Source organism: Thermobia domestica, chromosome 8 (assembly GCF_964235325.1).
Source record: "Thermobia domestica chromosome 8, izTheDome1.hap1.1, whole genome shotgun sequence".
NCBI classification, from domain to species: Eukaryota; Metazoa; Arthropoda; class Insecta; order Zygentoma; family Lepismatidae; genus Thermobia; species Thermobia domestica.
In genome coordinates, this window is record NC_137461.1 from 290,222,409 (window position 1) to 290,244,073 (window position 21,665).

Genomic DNA, 21,665 nt, shown 5'->3' on the forward strand with positions numbered 1-21,665 from the left:
TAAGCAAAGTTTGCAAGGTAAATTATTTTATTTTTCGATCAGAATTGCATCAAAATTAGTTTCTGCAATCATAATTTTCTGTATCTTTAGCACTGATTAAATGTGCATTTTGTGTGTTCGATTCTTTTTACCCGTATATATTGCTGTAATATACGAGGAGTAAAATTTCGAGATTATTTCTGTTTACACGAAAGCACATTATTTACCTACGCATTGTCACCTTTAAAATAGTCTGGCACGACAGTACAGCGCTTTCAGCGTTCCTGCCACTTCTGGAATACATTGTATAAGTCTTACAAGCATGTCAAGCACCTACGATTCGTGCTGGGTCTCCGCGATGCTGTCGAAACTGCGACCCTTGAGCTGGATCGTCATCTTCAGGAAGATAGAGTGAGTGCAAAACTGATACCATGTTGTTTCTGGAGACTAACTTACGCATCCTGAAAGCTAAGTGATAAAATAGGTTGCATTGTCGTCGTGAAGCATCCAGTTTTTAGCACACTACAGATCCGGTTGTTGTTGCTGAATGTACTCCCTCAGATGCCCTAAAACCTGGTAGTAAAACTCGCTATTGACAGTGAGACCACTCGGTGATGATTTGTTGATAGATGATACCGCGAATCCCAAAAAAGACTATGAGTATGCGCTTGATTGAGGTGCGGGTCTGCTTCCACTTTTCGGTCGTGAAGATGATGAGCTCTACCTCTGTGATGATTGCTGCTTCGTGTTTATGATGGGTTTGCCCAATTTAACACAGAATTTTATGATCACTCTTTGTTTCAACTTAATGTCGATTATGAAATTGCATACGTGGTAAGTACGCGATCGTAGTAGCACCAATTATAGAGCTTCCGATGATTATAGGACGATGTCTCTTAGCAGACTTATGTACGAAGTCTCTGCTTCTTGTGACTGCACTTGTGGTCATTGTTGCCCGATGTTGCCATCTGTTGGCGAATTACAGAACTAATCGAAACATTTTGATACCTACTCGTTTACGAATGAGTTTACTTCGGGACAGCATAAGGATGTAGACCGTAGTAAGTTTATATATATAGACGGTAATGATGATAATAAATAAAATGGTAGAATAAAGAAGATGGAAATAACGTTCTTCACGATGTTTGTCCACCACGAAATCCATTTGGCGCAAGCTGGGATCGAACCAGGAACTCCACACACGAGAGACGAGCGCTCCATCATTGTGTCACCGCAGACTCCACTGCTCCATGCTAGTGCAAACCTGTAAGGGTGCCACCATCTTGTGTCACTGATTCCCAGCATTCCGTTCGCGAGGCAAGCGCGCCAGGCCAATCTGATAACAGTTTTAGGACATCACCCGAAAATAACAAAGAAGCACAAACTTTGTTGAAGTTTTGTATCTTTTAGGCAACTTTTCCTGTTATTTATTGAATGGATCTTGTATTTTCATAATTAGAAAGAAAATTCAAACAAGTAACACGCGAATTTTGCACAAAAAGAGGGTCGTAGGCTGTGTTTTGTAGTGAATAGTCACCAGTTTACTTTCTTCAAACGATTGGGTTCTTTTTATTACATATTATTGATATTAAGTAACTGTTTTCACATGTATCAGTGAAGCATATTGACCAAAGCAAATAAGGATGTTATCTGACGAAACCAAAGGACTTATGAAAGCAATGACGTATTTCTGAAACTATTACAGATGCTTTTTTTTTTTTTAGTATATAGTGAACCTGAAAGATGTGCACAAACTCTGGAAGGTGATTCGTGACATCAAAAGAAGACAAAAAGTCCTCTTACATGTTGTTGAACGTCAGGAAACACCTCCCGAAGTATGTGCACATCTTTCTGTTCCGTTCCAGTTGTCACGAATCGATTTTCAATTCCAAGTTGGTACCCTTGTCACCCTTACACGACACGGATTCGATAACATGCAAGATTTCTCGTCTTTTGATGTCACGAATCACCTCCCGAAGTATATGCACATCTTTCTGTAGCGTTCCAATTGTCAGGACTTGATTTTCGATTCCAACTTGGCACCCCTATCACTCGTACACAACGCGAAATTCGACAAACTGCAAAACATCATTTCTGTTCCGCTCCAATTGTTAGGGTTCCATTTTCGATTCCAAGTTGGCAGCTCTGTTACTCGTACACGACGCGGAATTCAACAATTTACCCTATATATATATGTATACATATATATAGTATTTTGGTCAGGGTGTTTTATTAATACGTGTGAAATGTATCAGCCTATAATGAACAGTGTAGAAACAACTTTAAGAGTTTGATTAAATGAACATTGTGTAGGATTAAGTTCAAGCAATAAAAGAACAGAATTTGTGTTAATCTTCTGTGTGTTTTATTGATTGTAGGAAAGAAACCAAAGAGTCAGCAGAAGGAACTAACGAATCATGCACCGACTCATAAGCATAGAAAGAAAGTGAAGAAACAAAAGCACCGTTCAAAGAGGTCTCCAGTGCATGCCCTTTCAACTACAGATAATTCGTCAAGCCCTGTAAAATGGCGTCAATCCACAAAGTGGAACAGGTAATTGTATGCATATTACAGTGTTGACTCAACTGATTAATCTGTTATGGGAAACAAAAGGGTTTGATTGAGTTTGTAAGGGACATAAATATAATGATAATATTTTAATAAATTAAAAAAAGGATCTGGTTTTGTATTAGTGAGACCACTGCTACGTACTTTCGAATTTCGAATTTCAACAATAGTAGGGTATATTTAAAAGTTCGTGCAATCACCTAGAAGAAATCCAATCTGGAGAACTACACCATAGTGGTATTAGTTCTTGTCTACGTAGTTATCATGCTTAGTCACACATTTATGACAGCAGTTCTTCACTTTCCATAAGCCCGTCCAAAAGTGTGCAGTTTGGCTTTGAAACCACAGTTAAACCTCAGAAATAACGTCATCCCTACTATCAAAATAGCGTCCTCTGAATGGATGCTTTATGTCTGGGAAGAAAAAGATCTCATGTGGTGCTAGGTCCGGTGAGCATGGAGTGGGGCAATATTTCATATCGTAATTCCATTGCCTTCATCGTGTATGCATGGGTGGAATGAGCTGGTGCGTTGTCTACCAACTGCAGCACCTCTTTTGTGACTAATCCACGACGTTTCTTCTTCAGTTACTCGCATAACTTAGTCAGGAGATGAGAATAATAGGTACTACAGTAGTAATAGTTTGCTCTTGTGGTAGGTAATATGTCATGATGGCCACTTCACAGTCCCAGGAAAGCATTACCTTGGCAGTAGACTTCAGCATTCGTACCTTTCTTGTCGCGGGGTAGGAGAAGTGTTTCCATTGTTTGCTCATTTCCTTTGTTTCTGGATCATAAAGATAAACCCAACTTTCATCCATTGTCACTAGTCTGCTGAAAAAGTCTTCTTCATCCACTTCACAGAGATACAACATTTCTCTCGATTTCTCCTCTGGAAAGGTATGAACAGTCGTGACACCCACCGTGTTGACACTTTCTGAAGATGAGCTGGTTGTGAATGATATTCCAGGCAGACTCCTAATTCACAACTATTGCACATGTAACACTTCCAATGGTTATCCTCCTGTCTTTCATTATGAACTTCTCAACTTTCTCCGTCAAGGCGGCGTCATCAATGAAAGGTGGTGTTCCAGATCTAGGAAGCTCTTCAGGAAAATTAACATACTAACACATTTGCACGTTAGAGCAAAAATGTGTACCAAAATTGACAACACTGTATGTAACCTTGATCCATACGACGAGGATTGGGAATGATTCGTAAGTGCTGCATTGAATCTTGTGTGAAGAACACGCGTTGGAACTGACTGCAGCAATTACCGAATCCTGCCAGGTGTGAAGTGTGTAGCGTGATCAGGTTTTTGCAGGAACAAGGAAAGCGTCCGACCTGTCATACAGCCCTGACCTCGCACCCAGAGACTACCATCTGTTCCTACACTTAAGGAAACAACTTGGTGGAAAAGACGTTCTCGACGACGCTGAGGTGAGGGAAGAAGTTACAACGTAATTCCAGATAAGGCGCCGGAATTTTATGATTCTGAAAGACAAAAACTTAATCTGCGTTTGAACAAATGTTTGAACAGTGGTGGTACTTATGTGCAGAAACAGCCTCTGTACCGATGTATTCAGTGTAGCTTTCGTTGCGTCTAATAGATTTCTTGTATACAGTAGACTCCCGAGTATCCGGCTCTTGACTATCCAGCCTCCGTACTATTCGGCCTAGTTTTCTTTTATCGCAATTAAATGAGGAAGGCAAGGCGTTGCATTGGCAACATTGCCAAGGCATTGGAAGCGGGCGTTTGCTACGATCCACCTACGTGTCATGTGCAAAATACAAGTTGTGACAAGAAAAGAGCAGCGTTCTGCTTCTTATTCATTGTTTCGTCAGCATGTAACAGGCAAACTGTACAGTACTGTATTCGTACAATTGTTCTTGTGGTATGCTTAATGTTCAAAAAGAAATAAGTTCATTGAACTCTGGCCTATTCTGCTTTTCTGTTATCCAGCCTACCTATCTACATTAGGCCGAATACTCGGAAGTCTACTGTATCTTATTTTTCGTTTGAAATGGTTTTTCTGACAAGCCTCGTATGTACGTGCATAAATGTGCTAAATAACTCTCCACTTTTTTGACAGAAAAGCGCATCATTTGCTACTGGATACGCTACAAACGTTACGACGTATTTTACGTACTTTCCTTTTAGTATCTTCTAAAACTGGGACAGGGCTTAATTTTTCTACGTCTTATATAGGATCATACTTGTACATCATGAGTCATCTCCTATTTATTTTTTTATTGCATCAGCTTAATAGCTACACAAAAATATGATACATAACAGCATGGAGAAAAAGTTGACTAGCTTAAAAAGTACTCAAATTAACCACCCACCTTATGGTTGTGAGACTACGCAGTTCGTCTGTGTTATGTTAAATGGGACTGTTTGATTTGCAAGCCACAACTGTTTATACTACCTAAAAAAACAGCATTATTTATTTATTTATTTATTTGTTTGTTTGTTTGTTACAGGGACGTTGAGTCCGACCTCGGAGAAGATTCCAGTAAAGAGAACTTGACCATCTCGGATGAAGAATTAGAAGAGCATTTGAACCGAAGTTTTCCTCCAGCACCTTTATCTCCGGAGAAAAGCGTTTCAAAATTTTCTGCTTCAGACATTGAACCAAAGAGAGTTGATATTTTGAAAAGAAAATCTTCGGATGAGTCGGAGTTGAATTCTCCGAAACCTTTGTCTGACAACACTAACACAAGAGCTGGTCGGCAACTCGAGACAGACAGCAAACAAAGTAAAATGTATGGAAATATCGGAAGCGCCTTTAGTGCTACGAAATCCCCTCCAGAGACGAAAACCCCGACGAAACAATTTAAATCTGTAACATTTGCTGATACTTTGCAGGATGTTCAGAGTGATGATTGGGATAGTCAAAGGTAAGTTAGGTTGTATCTTTATTATCTGTAATTTTATTTCGGTACTTTTTCGTAGACTGTCTACTTTCCCAATCAGCAATGCGTCTATACTCGGAAAGAGGCTTTCAGAGACGAAGATGACGCTTTAGAAAATAGAAAACCTATTTAAAAGTTTAATTACTGTGGTTTAGCTTTAAAAAACAGCACTGAGAATATCATTCTCATGTCATTTTGATATTACATAGTGATTTTGACTTTAGAAAGCTAAAATAAAGTAGAATAAAAAAATAAACATGTCCATAAGAAAGCAACTGCTACGAAAATTCTTACCCTATTGTTTGTAATTCTCTTTGACTTCATACCATTTATCATATAATATACATCTTGTAGAAAAGTGACGAGTTCCGTCTTCGTTGCTATACTTTTAAGTTTATTTATGTGTTCATCATTTCTCAGGAAGAGCTGAATTCCTCGAGTTGAGTTCAGTGTTGCAAGATGTGAAGATTAAAAAAAAAAAAAAAAAAAAAGTGTCGCGGTTGTGCTCCAAAAGTAGCAAATTTGAACTATTTGTAGCCTAAACATAAAAATATCAGATGTTAGACGTCTGGGTTCACAAGTCAGGCGGCGATTGCAATTTCTGACTGTTAGCGGTGGTGTGACAGCGCAAACTCCATACTACGTCAGTTGCAGTAGAACTGCAGTTTGCAATGAACTAGGCAGGCGATGATAATATAAAATGGCCGTCTTTTTTGACTTGCTATGGGACACGATTGCTTAAATCAGTTTCGTGTGATCTGAAATATACTTTACAACATTTACAGTATGTTTGTTTACTGATATTCTTTACTTCTTTAATTTATTGGCTAATTCCCTTATCTGTGAGCCATGAATTTTCGAAGATTTATTGTAACTCCACTTATTGTCTGTGTTGTCCATATTAACATAATGTATGTGAAGTTAAAATAGATCTTCGAAAATTCATGGCTCCCAGATAAAGGATTTAGCCAATAAATTAAAGAAGAGAGGAATAACAGTGAAACACAATTAAATGTGTGATGTTCATGTTTACACAGCTCTGCATAGCTATAAAGCCTAGGCATTAATTGAGACAGCAACACGCTCAATGATACTACAACAGCGCAAACTTAACAAAAGTCTAGTTGACAGATCGGAAGATTAAATGTACTAAAACAAGAATTGAACTAGGATCGAACATGTTAGTTTTAGTAAAACTATTGATCATTGTGAATAAAATATTCAGCAAACAACTTTTATTGTATTATATAAAACTAATAATTTGTGATTTTGTAGATGAAAATAAGAAAGTAGAGCATTCTTAAGAGTTAGTAGTAGCGCATTCTTAAAAGTAGCATGTCGCCCAATTTGAAATTTTGGTAGCGACTTAAGGATATTACTAAACGTTTTTATTTCAGATAATTCGAGAAATTTTATCAAGTATTTTGAATCGTATTTGTTATTATAAAAATCTCACTCAGTATCTAGGTTGCCTTTGTCTAAATTCACAAATTCTAGTCACTGTTTCTTTTATGAAATAATATGCGTTTTAACTGACGATGAAGTATTACGTATACGTAATACGAGGCACATCCGCGGTGGCTCAGTGGTAGAGCGTTCACCTCTGGTGCATGGGATCCCAGGTTCAAACCCTGCTCTCGCCAAGTGAACTTTGTGGTGGACAAACACCGTGTGTGTGGGTTTCTCGGCGTTCTCCCGTTTCCTCCCACTTTATTCATTCCACCATTTCATGTATTTCTCATCATCACTGTCTCCTTTAGCCTAGCCGGCATAACCGTGGGACGTAACACTCAAAAATTTCATTTCATTTCATTTACATCCACAAAATAAGTGTACTAGGGCCCTCGCGGGCAGAGGGAACTTTTTATTGCTATGTTGGTCACACTGACGTGTAGCTTAGTTCCTGCCCTTTCCAGAGAGCCCAATCACGTGTCAATACGACCAAAGCTATGGCCAGAGTAACGTCTCCCATGAAAGATGCGGATTACATCTGCCGCCAAGTACGAGATTCGCAGCGTTATCCGTTATCTCGTTGTGAAGGAAAAATCTTCGTCTGAAGTTTTTAACGAGATCAAATCAGTTTATGGCGAACGAGTTATGACTCATACGAGTGTGTTTAAATGGTGTGAATTTAAAGACGGTCGTACTGATGTGCAGAACGAGCAAAGGAGTGGAAGACCATCGATTTTGACTGATTCACCCATTCCCCTGATCTGGCGTTTTTAGACTATCATCTGCTCACCTCCCTGATCATGGGTGGGAAAAAAATTTTCAACTAAGGAGAAAGTGAAGGTGGAGATGAAGAATTGGGCAAAAGAGGTGGCGGCAGACTTCTTTGACCAAGGCGTAAAAAAAATTAGTCCCTCGTCTCACTAAATGCGTCGAGAGGGATGGCGACTACATGGAAAAATAGTTTACGTATGTACTTATGTAAGGATGTAAAAGTTTTGTTTTAAACAAATTGTTTGAAAGTACACGTATTTTCTGGACGTCCCTCGTATGTTTAGTTCTTTGATGGAATGTCTAGAGTCATTTTAATATTTTGATAATTTTGAAAATATTTGAATTAAATCGTTGATCTCCTTGATGTGTTGCTTAATCGGTGCTTTTACATTCATTTTTCAATAACTATTCTGTCAGGCCGTGTTTTCATATTGTCACAAGGCTGTGATAATGTATATAAAAAAACACAATCACATAACAGTTTCAACACAATAACTGTGTCTTCATCAGACGTCCATTCATCAGGAAAGGAGTGAAAGTCTGCTGAAGATACAGTTATTGTGTTGAAATTATTACGTGATTGTGTTATATATATATATATATATATATATATATATATATATATATATATATATATATATCGCATAGCCTTGCTCATTTTTCAGGTATCTATATAGGTTTGATTACAAACACAAACAACCTTATATACACTCAAATTCAGCTTTTCATCTACACAATAATTTTTGTAATATGTTAATGATTTCTTAAAATATGAGATTTAAATGTATTTAATGTCGGTGCTAAAAAGGTACTAAGTCCCAAAAAACGTACCAAGTTTAGTTTCACAGAATTACCAAGTAATCTCCAGCGATTATTTTGATAAATGCTTTAAATCTCAGACACTTTTTCACTCTTTCTGTGTTACATCACAAGACTATTCAGTTTCGGCATTATGACAACACTTTCATCAGACACATTTTGATTTGCTTGTACAGTCTTGTTCAAAATATTCTGACTATACACCTCTCTTAAAAGTACGTAGCTTCACAACTGCACATAGAGCAGTTCAGTATTTTGAGTTAAACTCAAGAACTTGGACAGCTAAAATTGACTCCGATGTGTTTCATTTACTTGAGTGACAGTATTAACAAGAGGTAGGTGGCCATTATTTTCCGAACAAGACTAATCTTATACTGTCATAATTGGTAAGAGAAGGTACGCTTTCCAGCCCTTACTTGTTGGGGTTATCAAGAAAATTACCTAATAATGTGAAAAGTTACTCATGATTAAAAATATTCAACCTACACTTGCTCTTCTGAACCACACATTTAGCTGCTGTTCTTGTCTTGACACACTGATGCCTGTACTTGAGAACAGTATGAGTTGAGCACAATACGAGGAACAATCAAGGTAAAAGTGACAGATTTCTAGAAAGGATTCATTTGTGGAGTTCCCGCCGCTCATTATAGCCACTCATCAATATTGAATCTGTACAAAGAAGAGAATTTAGTCGTCAGCAAATCTGGTGTGGTTCATGTCATCCGACAATGTGCCCATCAAACCCCTGCGATATATGGTCGGCCGGAAATTGCGAAAAGAACCCCCAATGGAGTGCGCGCCGTTAGAAGACTAATGACGCAGGACAATCCCCCAACGCAGAGAAGTTCGGCCATACGAAAAGGCATCTCAAAAGGGACAGTTTCTAACATCATCCTGAACAACCTTGCATTGGAGGCGCATCACAAAGCGTGCAGACACTTCCTCACAGAGTGGCACATCCAAGAGAGATTAACATACATCAGAAAAAGTGTATGAAATATACTTTACAGGGAACAAGTGGAAATGCGTGTGTCAGGATGGCCTTACCTATATGAAACCAACAGAGTTCGTTCTATTTTCTACCGTCAAACAGACCACAAGAGCCGTCCTGAATTTGTGCTGCAGTGCAAGGAAAAGTTTTCCAAGAGATTTTTGAGTGGTAACGCTGCCGCGTGTCGAAGTTCCTTCTAAACCTTACCTCCAGAAGAACGTCATGTATATCTTATAGCACACACATCTCCCATCTGCAGCCGCGGTGGCTCAGTAGTAGTGCGTTCAAGTGGACTTTGTGGTGGACAAACAACGTGTCCGTGGGTTTCCCGGGGTTCTATCGTTTCCTCTTACCTTCTTCATTCCACCATTTCATTCATTTCTCATCACCGTCTCCTTTAACCTAGCCGGTATAACGGTGGGACGTAAAACTCAAAGATTTCATTTCATATCCCTCTTGTACGGTGATGGGACTGCAAACATATCGATCCACATAGACAAAGCCTCCATCCTAAGGGATCGTTACGCCAGGAGTCTTTTTAAAATTAATTATGAATGCACATGATTTAAGATTATATTAGTTCATGCATCCAATATAAATACTTAGTCGCAAACAAAGCTATACATCTCCCCTTTGTATTGTTTTGTTAATAACTTCGAAAGTAATGTATTGATTTGAATACAGTTTCTGAAATTTATAGAGATTTGGTTCTTTCTAGCCAAAGCAAGCTCCACTGAAATTCGTCAATCAATCTTCAAGTTACTTTCAAGAAAACGTACAGGAGAGGTGTGCGCCGTTGCTAGTGACTGTATATAAATAATAATGTTATTTTCCAGCTATAACATGTGGAATCAGAAAAGTAATTTGTAATTTTTTTTAGGAAGAATGAATTGTGTTATCCTTTGTCATTCACTATTTGTTAATTGATTTGTTTACTTATTTTTTGTTTTCTTATACAGTGAACATGAAGAGGAGCAAAAAGTGGAAAAGAGTGTTAATGGCGGTGTCTCCAAAGATGAATCTTTTCAAGTAGCCAATATATTTAGAACAAAGATGTCGCCTAAAATTAGAGAACTCGCCGAAACCATCGATGACCAGGTATTACATAGGAATATTTCTTTATTTTATAAGGGCCGTAAATGTATTCGCCGTTAGCACACGGGATTTGGTTTTCTCCCAGAACTTTTTGTTATGAAATTCTTATTATATACAATATAAAACAAAGTTACTATAATTGTACTCCTAAGACCAATGCAAAGTTAACTAAGTTAGTTTTAATAAAATAGGTGTCTCTAGGTCCAGGAAGCCAAGGGTGGGATTGCCATAGAGCTCGAGGCAAGCTAAGCGGAAGTGGTTTAGAAATTCTCAGTGCTCCTAAAGGCAAGCTAAGAGAGAGATTGACTTCCTACAAAGCTCCAGCCAATCTAGTTAGGCATAAGACCTCAGACCTCCAGGCAAGCTAAGAGAGAGGTTATGTTCCCACAAAGCTCGAGGCAAGCAAGCTAGGTGCGCAGGAGGCCTCACACCTCCAGGCAAGCTAAGAGAGAGGTTGAGTTCCCACAAAGCTCCAGGCAAGCAAGCTAGGTGCGCAGGAGGCCTCGGAGCTTCAGGCAAGCTAAGAGAGAGGTTATGTTCCCACAAAGCTCTAGGCAAGCAAGCTAGGTGCGCAGGAGGCCTCAGACCTCCAGGCAAGCTAAGAGAGAGGTTGAGTTCCCACAAAGCTCCAGGCAAGCAAGCTAGGTGCGCAGGAGGCCTCACACCTCCAGGCAAGCTAAGAGAGAGGTTGAGTTACCACAAAGCTCCAGGCAAGCAAGCTAGGTGCGCAGGAGGCCTCACACCTCCAGGCAAGCTAAGAGAGAGGTTGAGTTACCACAAAGCTCGAGGCAAGCAAGCTAGGTGCGCAGGAGGCCTCAGAGCTCCAGGCAAGCTAAGAGAGAGGTTGAGTTCCCACAAAGCTCCAGGCAAGCAAGCTAGGTGCGCAGGAGACCTCAGAGCTCCAGGCAAGCTAAGAGAGAGGTTGAGTTCTCACAAAGCTCCAGGCAAGCAAGCTAGGTGCACAGGAGGCCTCAGAGCTCCAGGCAAGCTAAGAGAGAGGTTGAGTTCCCACAAAGCTCCAGGCAAGCAAGCTAGGTGCACAGGAGGCCTCAGACCTCCAGGCAAGCCAAGAGAGAGGTTGAGTTCCCACAAAGCTCCAGGCAAGCAAGCTAGGTGCGCAGGAGACCTCAGAGCTCCAGGCAAGCTAAGAGAGAGGTTGAGTTCTCACAAAGCTCCAGGCAAGCAAGCTAGGTGCACAGGAGGCCTCAGAGCTCCAGGCAAGCTAAGAGAGAGGTTGAGTTCCCACAAAGCTCCAGGCAAGCAAGCTAGGTGCACAGGAGGCCTCAGACCTCCAGGCAAGCCAAGAGAGAGGTTGAGTTCCCACAAAGCTCCAGGCAAGCAAGCTAGGTGCACAGGAGGCCTCAGAGCTCCAGGCAAGCTAAGAGAGAGGTTGAGTTCCCACAAAGCTCCAGGCAAGCAAGCTAGGTGCGCAGGAGGCCTCACACCTCCAGGCAAGCTAAGAGAGAGGTTGAGTTCCCACAAAGCTCCAGGCAAGGAAGCTAGGTGCGCATGAGGCCTCAGAGCTCCAGGCAAGCTAAGATTTAGAGTAACCATTTGACCTGCCAAAACTGATGTCGACTGAGACGTTACATAGTATTTTATACCTTCTGGACAGCGATAGCGTTGGTGTTGTTCTTCTGTCACAAGACCAAATGATGATGACGATGTCTGTCCTCTGTTTCTTGTAGTAATTGTAGCAGAAGAGCATGGTTTTCTTTGTAAATAAGAAGGATGTGTTGGTGTTTTGAAATATAAACTACATGTACACTTATGCCCAAAATTATTGTCGCATGTGTATAAATATGTTCTTGTACGAATATATTTGGATAACGAATTCACCCGGTATTTTTTATATTGTTAGTATGTGTATAATCCGCAAAGCCTTGTATGTGGCAAATTTCATGTTAAAAGAGCAGTAAATAACAACAATAAAACGAAAATAAAACTTTCTTGTCAATTTAGCAACATTTTGTTTTACTAATTTTAATTTTCGTATTTATAATTTTTTCCCTATGAAATTTACTACAAATATACATTTCCCGATAATACACATGGTATCAATATTAAAAGTACCCTGCAAAATCATTATCTAATTATATTCTTACAAGAAGACAGTTATAGATATGCGACAATCATTTCGGACATGAGTGTACATTAGGATATTACAATATTGTAAAAGAAAAACTTATCTTGATTGGGTTTTTAAGAAAATCGTTCTGAAACATTTTTCTCAAATCTAGAAAACAAAAGTTTGTAGAGAAATTTCCACACTGCATAGTTAAGCAGTTCCAGCTGTTGAGAACTATAACAAATTTCATTGCTATTCCTTTAAAGCACCTCTGGTCTGTATGATACAATTTTCGTGGCTTCCCTGGCCTAGACCGCGGTTTTATAGTTCCCTCTCGTTCCCATCTCATCACTACGCCACACATTGTAGCACGTGGGATATGGAACTCTCCGGAAATCTTACACATTGAGTGGTTAAATCTGTGGGCTCCGATGATTGTACTCCTTTTAGATGCGCTTAACTCTTGCCTTCGACTGCTAGCGCTCGTATAACGTTCCCTCGAGCGTCCATTTTCTTTCTGTCACCATACATGATCCATTCTGAGCTTATTAAGATGTTTTGCTTTCCAGTTGGATAAAGAGATGCACGGTGGCTCAGTGGTAGTTTTCTCGGGGTACTCCCATTTCTTCTCACATTTTCATTCCACCAATTATTCAGGGTGTCTACTGATACTGGAAATACTTGAATTATACTGGAATTTAATTTTGATACTGGAAATACTGGAAATGTACTGAAATTTTGATCAGCATACTGGAAAAATCATGAAACTGGTAATTTGTCAACGATATATATATATATATATATATATTGTAATGATTTTAATAGTCTTATAAAACAATTTTGTATCCACTGAGATTGTAAATTTTTCCAAAGCAAGAGTTGCATACATTTTGTAATTAAACATTTAAAGCTGTGAGGGCAGTTGGGAAGCTCTTTTAAAGTGGAGTGGAGGGCTGTGAGGGCAGTTGGGAAGCTCTTTTAAAAATGTTAAACGATCATTGTATTTAAAAAAAAAATCAAGGCTAACTAAATATATTAAAAATAAAATATTCTTTTGATGGCAAAACAATTAGAAACCTGAAATCATCAAGAGTGTGATTATTCCTAAAGAACTTTTAAAAAATCATTATATTAGGTACTGGAATTTTGCTGATAATTATAGAGAATATACTGGAAATATAATGGAATATTGAAAATGAAACTCGATAGACACCCTGATTATTTCATAATCATTCACTTGCCTCAGCCATCAGTTTTTCCTTAGCCTAACGGGGATAATTGTGGGACATTAAACAGAACTATTTCATTTTTTTCCAGTTGAATAGGAAGAGGACTAAGCCCACAGGAGGAGTGGACACCGTCCAGACGACGCAGAATGCGCCTGGAGACATTTCTCTGAAGTCCAATGGGGTTTCTTCTGTTAAGTAAGTAGAATCGGTGGAACTAGAATATTCGTGGAATACTGCTACATACTCTGACGTAACTAAAAAGACAACCGGAAAATAATCCTATGGCCTATGTTACATATCAATGCACAGAAGGAACCATTTCTTACTTTGTAGTAAGTGTTTGGCGGAGCCCAATCCGTATATTTATTTTCTCTCTACACATATGCGGTAAAAACTAGCACTTAATGGATACGTTAAGCCTATTAATATACCTCTAGCCGATATCTCGGGTTAATAAATAAGATTTCATAGATTTTCAAGTTTTAATTATTATTAATATATAGTATTCCTAAACTTAATTAATTTATTATAACCTTAATGTTTTTAAATCCTCGTATACCATTATAAATAATAATTAAATAAGATGCCTGATTAAAGTGTTATCGTGATTGGCTAAATCAAGTATTTTAATATACTCTTATTACATCTAAAAGTCTTAAATTCTACGCGGCGTAGTATCCTGTAAATCAATGATGGCCAATGCGTCGACCACGGGCCACTAGTTAACAGGTAGCTCGCGATGGTCTGTATCATATCATCTCTAACGATTACTTTTATAGATTTGATTTCCTCTAGCGGGCTAGCGAACACATAGTAGACCACTAATGATTTTTGAAATGAAAAGTAGGCCTCAAACCTAAAAGGTTGACCATCCTTGCTGTAAATCGTTGACAGCATCCTATGACACTTGGTATCGTTCAACACAGAATGCCTCAAATAAGTGTTGTTTGTTTGTATGTCTGTGTGCTCTTTACGTAATTGTATTCTAGGACTTGCCAAATATTTTCTTCAAGATTGTTCAAACGAAGCAGAGTTTCAACCCCATGTTTCGTGTTCCAGTGGGCGGTCAGCTTTGCTCTATGACATGATGTCCCCGCATCCATTGATTGCATAGGGTCCCGTAACTGTTCACCTATTTGACATAACAGTAGCAATTCATCTTGAAATACATCGATGTTTTTTGTAGCGTTGATGTGCTCATCGGAAAAAAAAATGAGGTCGAAACTACCACCCTTCCAAATTTCATTTCACACCATGACACTTAGCTGCCGTATTTCACAGTGGGATTCTGGAATTTTGATAAAGTGTTGTCCGGGAAGTAACAAAATTGACTTTCCTCGGAGTTCCAAAAGTATTGTGGTTTGTTGCACATGGCGGTGGCTGTATTATACAGGGTGGCCCAAAAGTAGGTATACACCCCTGCATTGATCAAGTGTAACATTCTAGTTTATGGATTTATTTACTTCGGCTGTTCCTTGCTTAACGTATAAGTAAAAAGGTTTTAAGAACAAATAGTAAAGAAACTAAGTTTATCTTATGGATAACAGTAAGAAATGATATAAAATGCAATGAGCTAATCAGTACGGTACTGTGTACCTACTTTTGGGCCACCCTGTATATCCGTGTCATTTGTAACTGCAAGCAGATGCTTCTTTTCAGTGATGCATAAGTACACGATTTAAAGAAAATAAATCCCCACCTTCAGCAAGTTTGCATATGCAGTTTCCTAACTATAAAATATTTACAATCACTTCAGTCCCAATCATTTGACGAATTAAATCTATTTTACGTAAGTTATTTAGATGTAAAATAAAGTGTGACTTGTGCGAAAAATACGTTTGTACATTGTAAGGGACAACTTCCAATTGTTTGGTGCATACTCAGTCGTATCTAACTGTAAACAAAGTTAGTATGAAGCAGAAAAAGTACTTTATATAAACATAAAAAATAGTTACTCATTTGAGTGAATAGGTTGTCAATGCGATGTTCGTATGTTCAAGTCTAGTAGAATTTTACTTTTTAATGTTTTTTTCTCGCTACTACCTTAATCGGGAGAATGAGAACATATCTTTGAATGCCTATTTTGCAATTTCTTTACTTCCAGATTATATTAGGAAAGAATATTATACGCATTATGTGTTACTAAATTTTTGACATTGACGGATACAGAAACACATTTGCAGTATAACGCACTCACTTCAATCTCTTACTCTTATAAATTTAAAGAAATGTTGTAGCTCAAAACAAAATACTAAGTAATGTTCCCCATTTTATTATCCTCTGCAGTGGTAGAGCGTTCACTTCTGGTGCTTGGGGTCCCGGGTTCGATCCCAGTCCCCGCCAAGTGAACTTTGTGGTGGACAAACACCTTGTGCGTGGGGTTTCCTCGGGGTTCTCCCGTTTCCTCCCACTTTCTTCATTCCACCATTTCATTCATTATTCATCATCACCGTCTCCTTTAGCCTAACCGGCATAACCGTGGGACGTAAAACTTAAAGATTTCATTTTTTCTATTATCCTCTGATTCGTAACATAAAAAAGTAGTAACTTTCTCTTAACAAATGCAATATTTTATTTGTTTCTTAATATACACCTATTTTGAAACAACAAAATCACAACCTGTGTGTAAATGAATTAAACATTTCTATAATATGAATAACATAAATATCATATTGTCGAATCAGACAATAATAGAATAGGGAGCGTACTTATTGTTTTGTTTTGAACAATATTCGTAATTTGTAAGAGTAAGAGATTGAAATTGGTGCGTTATACTGCAAAGGTGCTTTTGCACCCGTCAATGTCTAAAATTCAGTAACACGTGATTCGAATAATATTCCAGGGTGTCTATCGGTCACGAACATCACGAAAAAGTCACGAAATCAGAAAACGGTCATGAAAGTCAAGAAAAAGCCACGAAATTTAGTTTTTGGGTCACGATTTTTTTATCTGGACAAATATAAGTATAGACTGGAAAATTTTGTTTTATAAAACATCAAAATTCACTACCAAAAATGTGTATGGTCGGATTTAGACGCTCCAAATCGCTAGCAAAACATACTTCTATCGCATGCATGAAAATTTGCCTTAATTCACATCCAAATTCCCTCTTGAGAATGATTACGAAATTTTATGGTTTAGTAACGAAAAGGTCACGAAAAAGTCACCGAATTTCATTTTGAAAAATAGACACCCTGTATTCGTCCCTAATATAATTTGGAAGTAGAAAAGTTGCAAAAGGGGTATTCAGAGGTATGTTCTCACTCTTCGAATAATAAAATAACCTTCTACTGGACTTGAACACACGAACATTGCATTGACAACCTATTCTATTTCTTATGTTATCTGGAACCTCCTTTTAATGTTTATATAAAATATTTTTCTGCTTCATACTAACTTTAGTTTACAGTCAGATACGACTGAGTTTGTAGCGAATAATTAGAAGTTTTATCTCTTACAATGTATAAGCATATTTTTAGCACAAGTTACATTTTATTTTACGTCTAAACAACTTCGGTAGAACAGGTTGAGTCCATGAAATGATCGGGGTTAACGTAATCGTTAAATGTTTCATAGTTAGGAGACTGAATATGCAGACCTGCTGAAGATGGGGATTTACTTTCTTGGAATTGTGTACATTCTCATACTATGGAAATATTATTGGACGGTTCGTACCAGGGTTTGAAAAAACCCGGGTTTTTCTGAAAAAGCCCAACCCACCTGGGCCCATATGAGTTTTTTCGGGTATTTTCCGGTTTTATTGGGTTTTTTCGGGTTTAATTGGGTTTTATCAAAATATTTCAATGTCTTTGGGGTAAAAGTGTTAAAATGTGATTTATATTTCAAGAGTATCATTGTCACAACTTGCAACAATTTTCTATTCACTGCTGTTTTGAAAAAAATGGCCGCCATTTTGAAATTTTAAGTTGGATCATCGCCAAAATATACACAGCTGATTTAGAGTATCTCGTGCTTCTCCTCTAAAAATTTCGACTTAAAAGAGCGAAAATTGCGCTTTGTAGCGTGCATACCCGCTATTTTGAAAAAAATAAATTGTCACCATTTTGAAATTTTACGTTGGTATGTCGCCAAAATCTATACAGGAAATTTAGTGTGTCTCGTGCTTGTTCTCTGAAAATTTACACTTAAAAGACCGGAAGTGATTCCCTGTAGTATGTGTGGTACAAGCAGACGAACGAACAAATGCAGATTGAATCGTCCCAGAAGCCTCAGTGACGTTTGCCAAATATGAACACCAAATATATTTTAACAGCGTAAAATAAATGGTTTTTATTGTTGAAGTTCACTTTCGATACCTTGTGCGTTCAATTACGGGAATTTCCTGAGCACTTGTTGCAAGAGGGATCTTTCCAGAAAATTAATTTAAGACCATTAAGAAAGATATAATTCATATTTTTTTTTAAAATAAACTAGCTTTTGGCTAGCTGGGGGCTCTGCCCCCAGACGCCGAGTTTGCTCGGCCTACGGCCTCGCATTTCTTATCTATCGCCCTTTGCATCAACAGTGAATTTCGTGAACTTGCTCTTCATATTTCCTGAATCTGCCCACCCGGGAGCATCGCCCCACCACACACTGTCTTTGCTCGGTCTACGGCCTCGCATCTCCTGAACCCACAATTCTATCATTTCTTTTCCTATTTCAATTATTTAAAAGATAAGATTTTGTATCCCAGGAAAACGCCCATTTAAATAACAAGGGAATTTCTTCATCACCCTTTAGACCCCTAAAAATGTTTAAAATATTCACTTTTGGCTATTTTTCTGTTGGTTAGTCCTGGAATTCTATAAGCATGCCAAATTTCATCATTCTAATCATGCCGGAAGGGCTTAAACATTTTGGGGTGTAGAAGACGTCCCATATAAATAACATGGGAAAGATTTTTCAGTTCCCCATAAAACCACTCTAGGGTTGGAAATTTTTATTTCTGATGTTTCACTTAGGTTACGCATACGAAAACGTACAATCATACCGAATTTCAAGATTTTATTCCAATTCTAAGTACCTAAAACATGAGATTATAAGTTTAGAAAAAGGCCCATTTAAATAACATGGGGAAATTCTTCATCCAATCTTTAGACCCCCTCAAAATTTGGCAATTTTCCTGTGGGTTTGTCCTGAAAATCGACAATGATGTCAAATTTAACCATTGTAGCCCTACAGGAAATGCTCAATAATCTGGGGGTGTAAAAGGTGTTCCATATAAATAACATGGGAAAGATTTTTCAGTTCCTTATAAAACCACTCTAAAATTGGATTTTTAAATTTTTACTGATTTACTTAGGTACTGCTAAGAAAACGTACAAGCATACCGAATTTCAAGTTTTTATTCCAATTCTAAGTACCTAAAACATGAGATTATAGGTCCAAAAATGGCCCATTTAAATAACATGGGGAAATTTTTCATCCCCTCTTTAGATCCCCTAAAAATTAAAAATATTCAGTTTTTGCAATTTTTCTGTCGGTTAGTCCCGGAAAGCTACCATCATGTCAGATTTAATCATTGTAGCCCTACAGGAAGTGCTCAATAATTTATGTCAGCTCATTAGGATGTTTCAGAATGTCTTAAATGAAATTAAATATCTTCCAGCATAAAATAAATAGTTTTATTGTTGAAGTATTCAGTTCCGATGCTTTGTGCGTTCAGGTGGAGGAATTTCCTGAGAACTTCTTTTGGGACGTGTTTTTTTTTCCTCCTCCCTCGAAAATGCAGCTCCCTTTACTGTACATCGAAACTTCCACTAGTACGAAAGTTCGAATTCAGTGCTTGAAATAGTAAACGGTACGTAGTTCGGAACTCTGAGCATCGAGTTTCTTAAATTTGACGAATTTTTACGCTTTTGTTGGTGTCGATTCTACAGAATGCTTATTTGAAGAGTACCTACAAATAACTGCACTAAACTCTTGTTGTTGTAAAACTAAATTTTACTGAAGAATACTTGTGTTACCATCAAAGGTAATAAATAATACTACTAGTTTTACTAATGCACTACATGTTTACTGGTAGTACCGGCATCTATGGCTTTAAACGCGTCAAACGTATGAGGGACAACGTCCCTCGGCGGCGTCGAGTTGGCGAGCACACTATTCACGGAAAGTATTTTCTAAAATATAAAATTGCATTTTTTCCCCTTCAAATAGGCTATAAGCATAATCCATACATTAATTTGTTACTTAATTATCTCAAGCTAAGGTAAGGTTTTTTTATTCATTCAATGCATTCAGAACTTTATAAAGGTCTTACGTTGAATGTTGTATACCTTAACGTGAAAGCATTCAATTCGCCCAAGGAAAGTCCAAAATCTGATAAAAAATCACTTTCAATGTGATCACCTTGGTTGTATCAATAATATATTAACAAAAAGCTCAAAAACCCAGGTGGGTTTTTTCGGGCTGGGCCCACTTGGGCAAACCCTGGTTCGTACTGGTCTGTAGTTTCGGCTGCAATGTCACTGGCAGATTTTGAAGCATGAGTCCTGGCACTTCCGAGATGTCTGAACCGTTCTTAACCAAACTTCACATAGTAATTCGAAAACGCTCCGTGTCTTACGGGGTCGTATGTCCCAATTGGACATACCATTGAGGAATAATCACCGAAAGACGAATAATGAGTAAAAGTCAATTGCTTTGCTCAAAATTTGCAATTATTGTATATAGCAGTTAATTTCGTAATTCAACATGGCTTATGGAAGAAGTGCAGTATATCTTCGAATATATCGAAAATTTACTCTTTTTTTCCACATAGAAAGAACTATGTAAGTTTCAGTTTTTTGAAAATGTTTTTATTCCGGTCTTCGACTACTACTAGTTTATTATTATTATTTACAGAGGCAGCATGTCGTCGTCTTCTCCCTGGGAGATCGTTCGGAGGGAAGTAGGGAAAGCAACGCCGACCCCACAACAAAGGACAAGTTTAAAATTCTCGGCTTCTCCTCCGCAGCCACAGCCAAGGACCACGACTACCGCAATCGTCCACGCCGACTCCTGGGACATCGAAGATCTCAGCGACTAACAACAGGCCCCAGAGGATGCATAATAGCTGCAACTCCCAGTGTTATTTATAATGTACCTGTGTTGATAGCACAAGACGCCAAACAGAAAAATAATCGAATGTAATTTTTTTTATTTTGTAGTGTATTATATTATTGTTAATGTAGAAATAAAATATTTTGTACTGTTGATTTAAACAATACATTGAGTTGTAAGTGTATGTACGTTAAGTGAAACTTACTATGTAAGGTACAATTATTATTTTTAATTGCTTATCGAGCGTATGGAACACATCTTAATAGCTTTAATTTCTCACATAGTAGTGTTACTTCTTATCTATGAATTTATCCTCTTTCCTATATTTCGAATGAATCATTGGTCATTGTTCTTCGAGGGCATACAATAGCTTATGTTTTTCTACAACTTGTTTGTACAGTCCGCAGGAAAAAACCTGCAACATGAGCATGTAAGTTTATTGTGAAACTATGCCTAACTGCGCGGGAAATCAACATAACGTCTAAGTGGCACGAACCACGCCAGGAGAAACTTCAGCGTCCCTCCCTGTACACTTATTTTGGAGCAAAAGACTTCGTCGTTTCACAATAAATTTACCTGCTCATGTTGCAGTTTTTTTTTCTGCAGACTGTACATTGTCTTGTGTCTCAACAGTGGAAATTCAACTTGAAAGTTTTACACTGTATTAACTCAAAAACTAAAAGAAATGTATTTGAAACATATATCATAACAACAAAGAATTCTATGCTAAACAC

The 21,665-nt window shown here is 38.0% G+C and overlaps 1 protein-coding gene across 7 annotated transcripts in view; it reads left to right on the plus strand.

Moving 5' to 3' along the window:
* Positions 1-21,095, plus strand: part of DZIP1 (DAZ interacting zinc finger protein 1) — a 91,777-nt gene extending 70,682 nt beyond the window's left edge. For all 7 annotated transcript variants that reach the window (XM_081769980.1, XM_081769983.1, XM_081769979.1 and 4 more), the window contains exons 14-18: positions 2,358-2,532; positions 5,031-5,447; positions 10,455-10,593; positions 13,976-14,082; positions 20,734-21,095. In XM_081769980.1, coding sequence (XP_081626106.1) covers positions 2,358-2,532; positions 5,031-5,447; positions 10,455-10,593; positions 13,976-14,082; positions 20,734-20,917 — 1,022 coding nt within the window. In that variant the 3' untranslated portion in view covers positions 20,918-21,095. The remainder of the gene's footprint in view (positions 1-2,357; positions 2,533-5,030; positions 5,448-10,454; positions 10,594-13,975; positions 14,083-20,733) is intronic.
* The last annotated feature ends 570 nt before the right edge of the window (positions 21,096-21,665 follow it).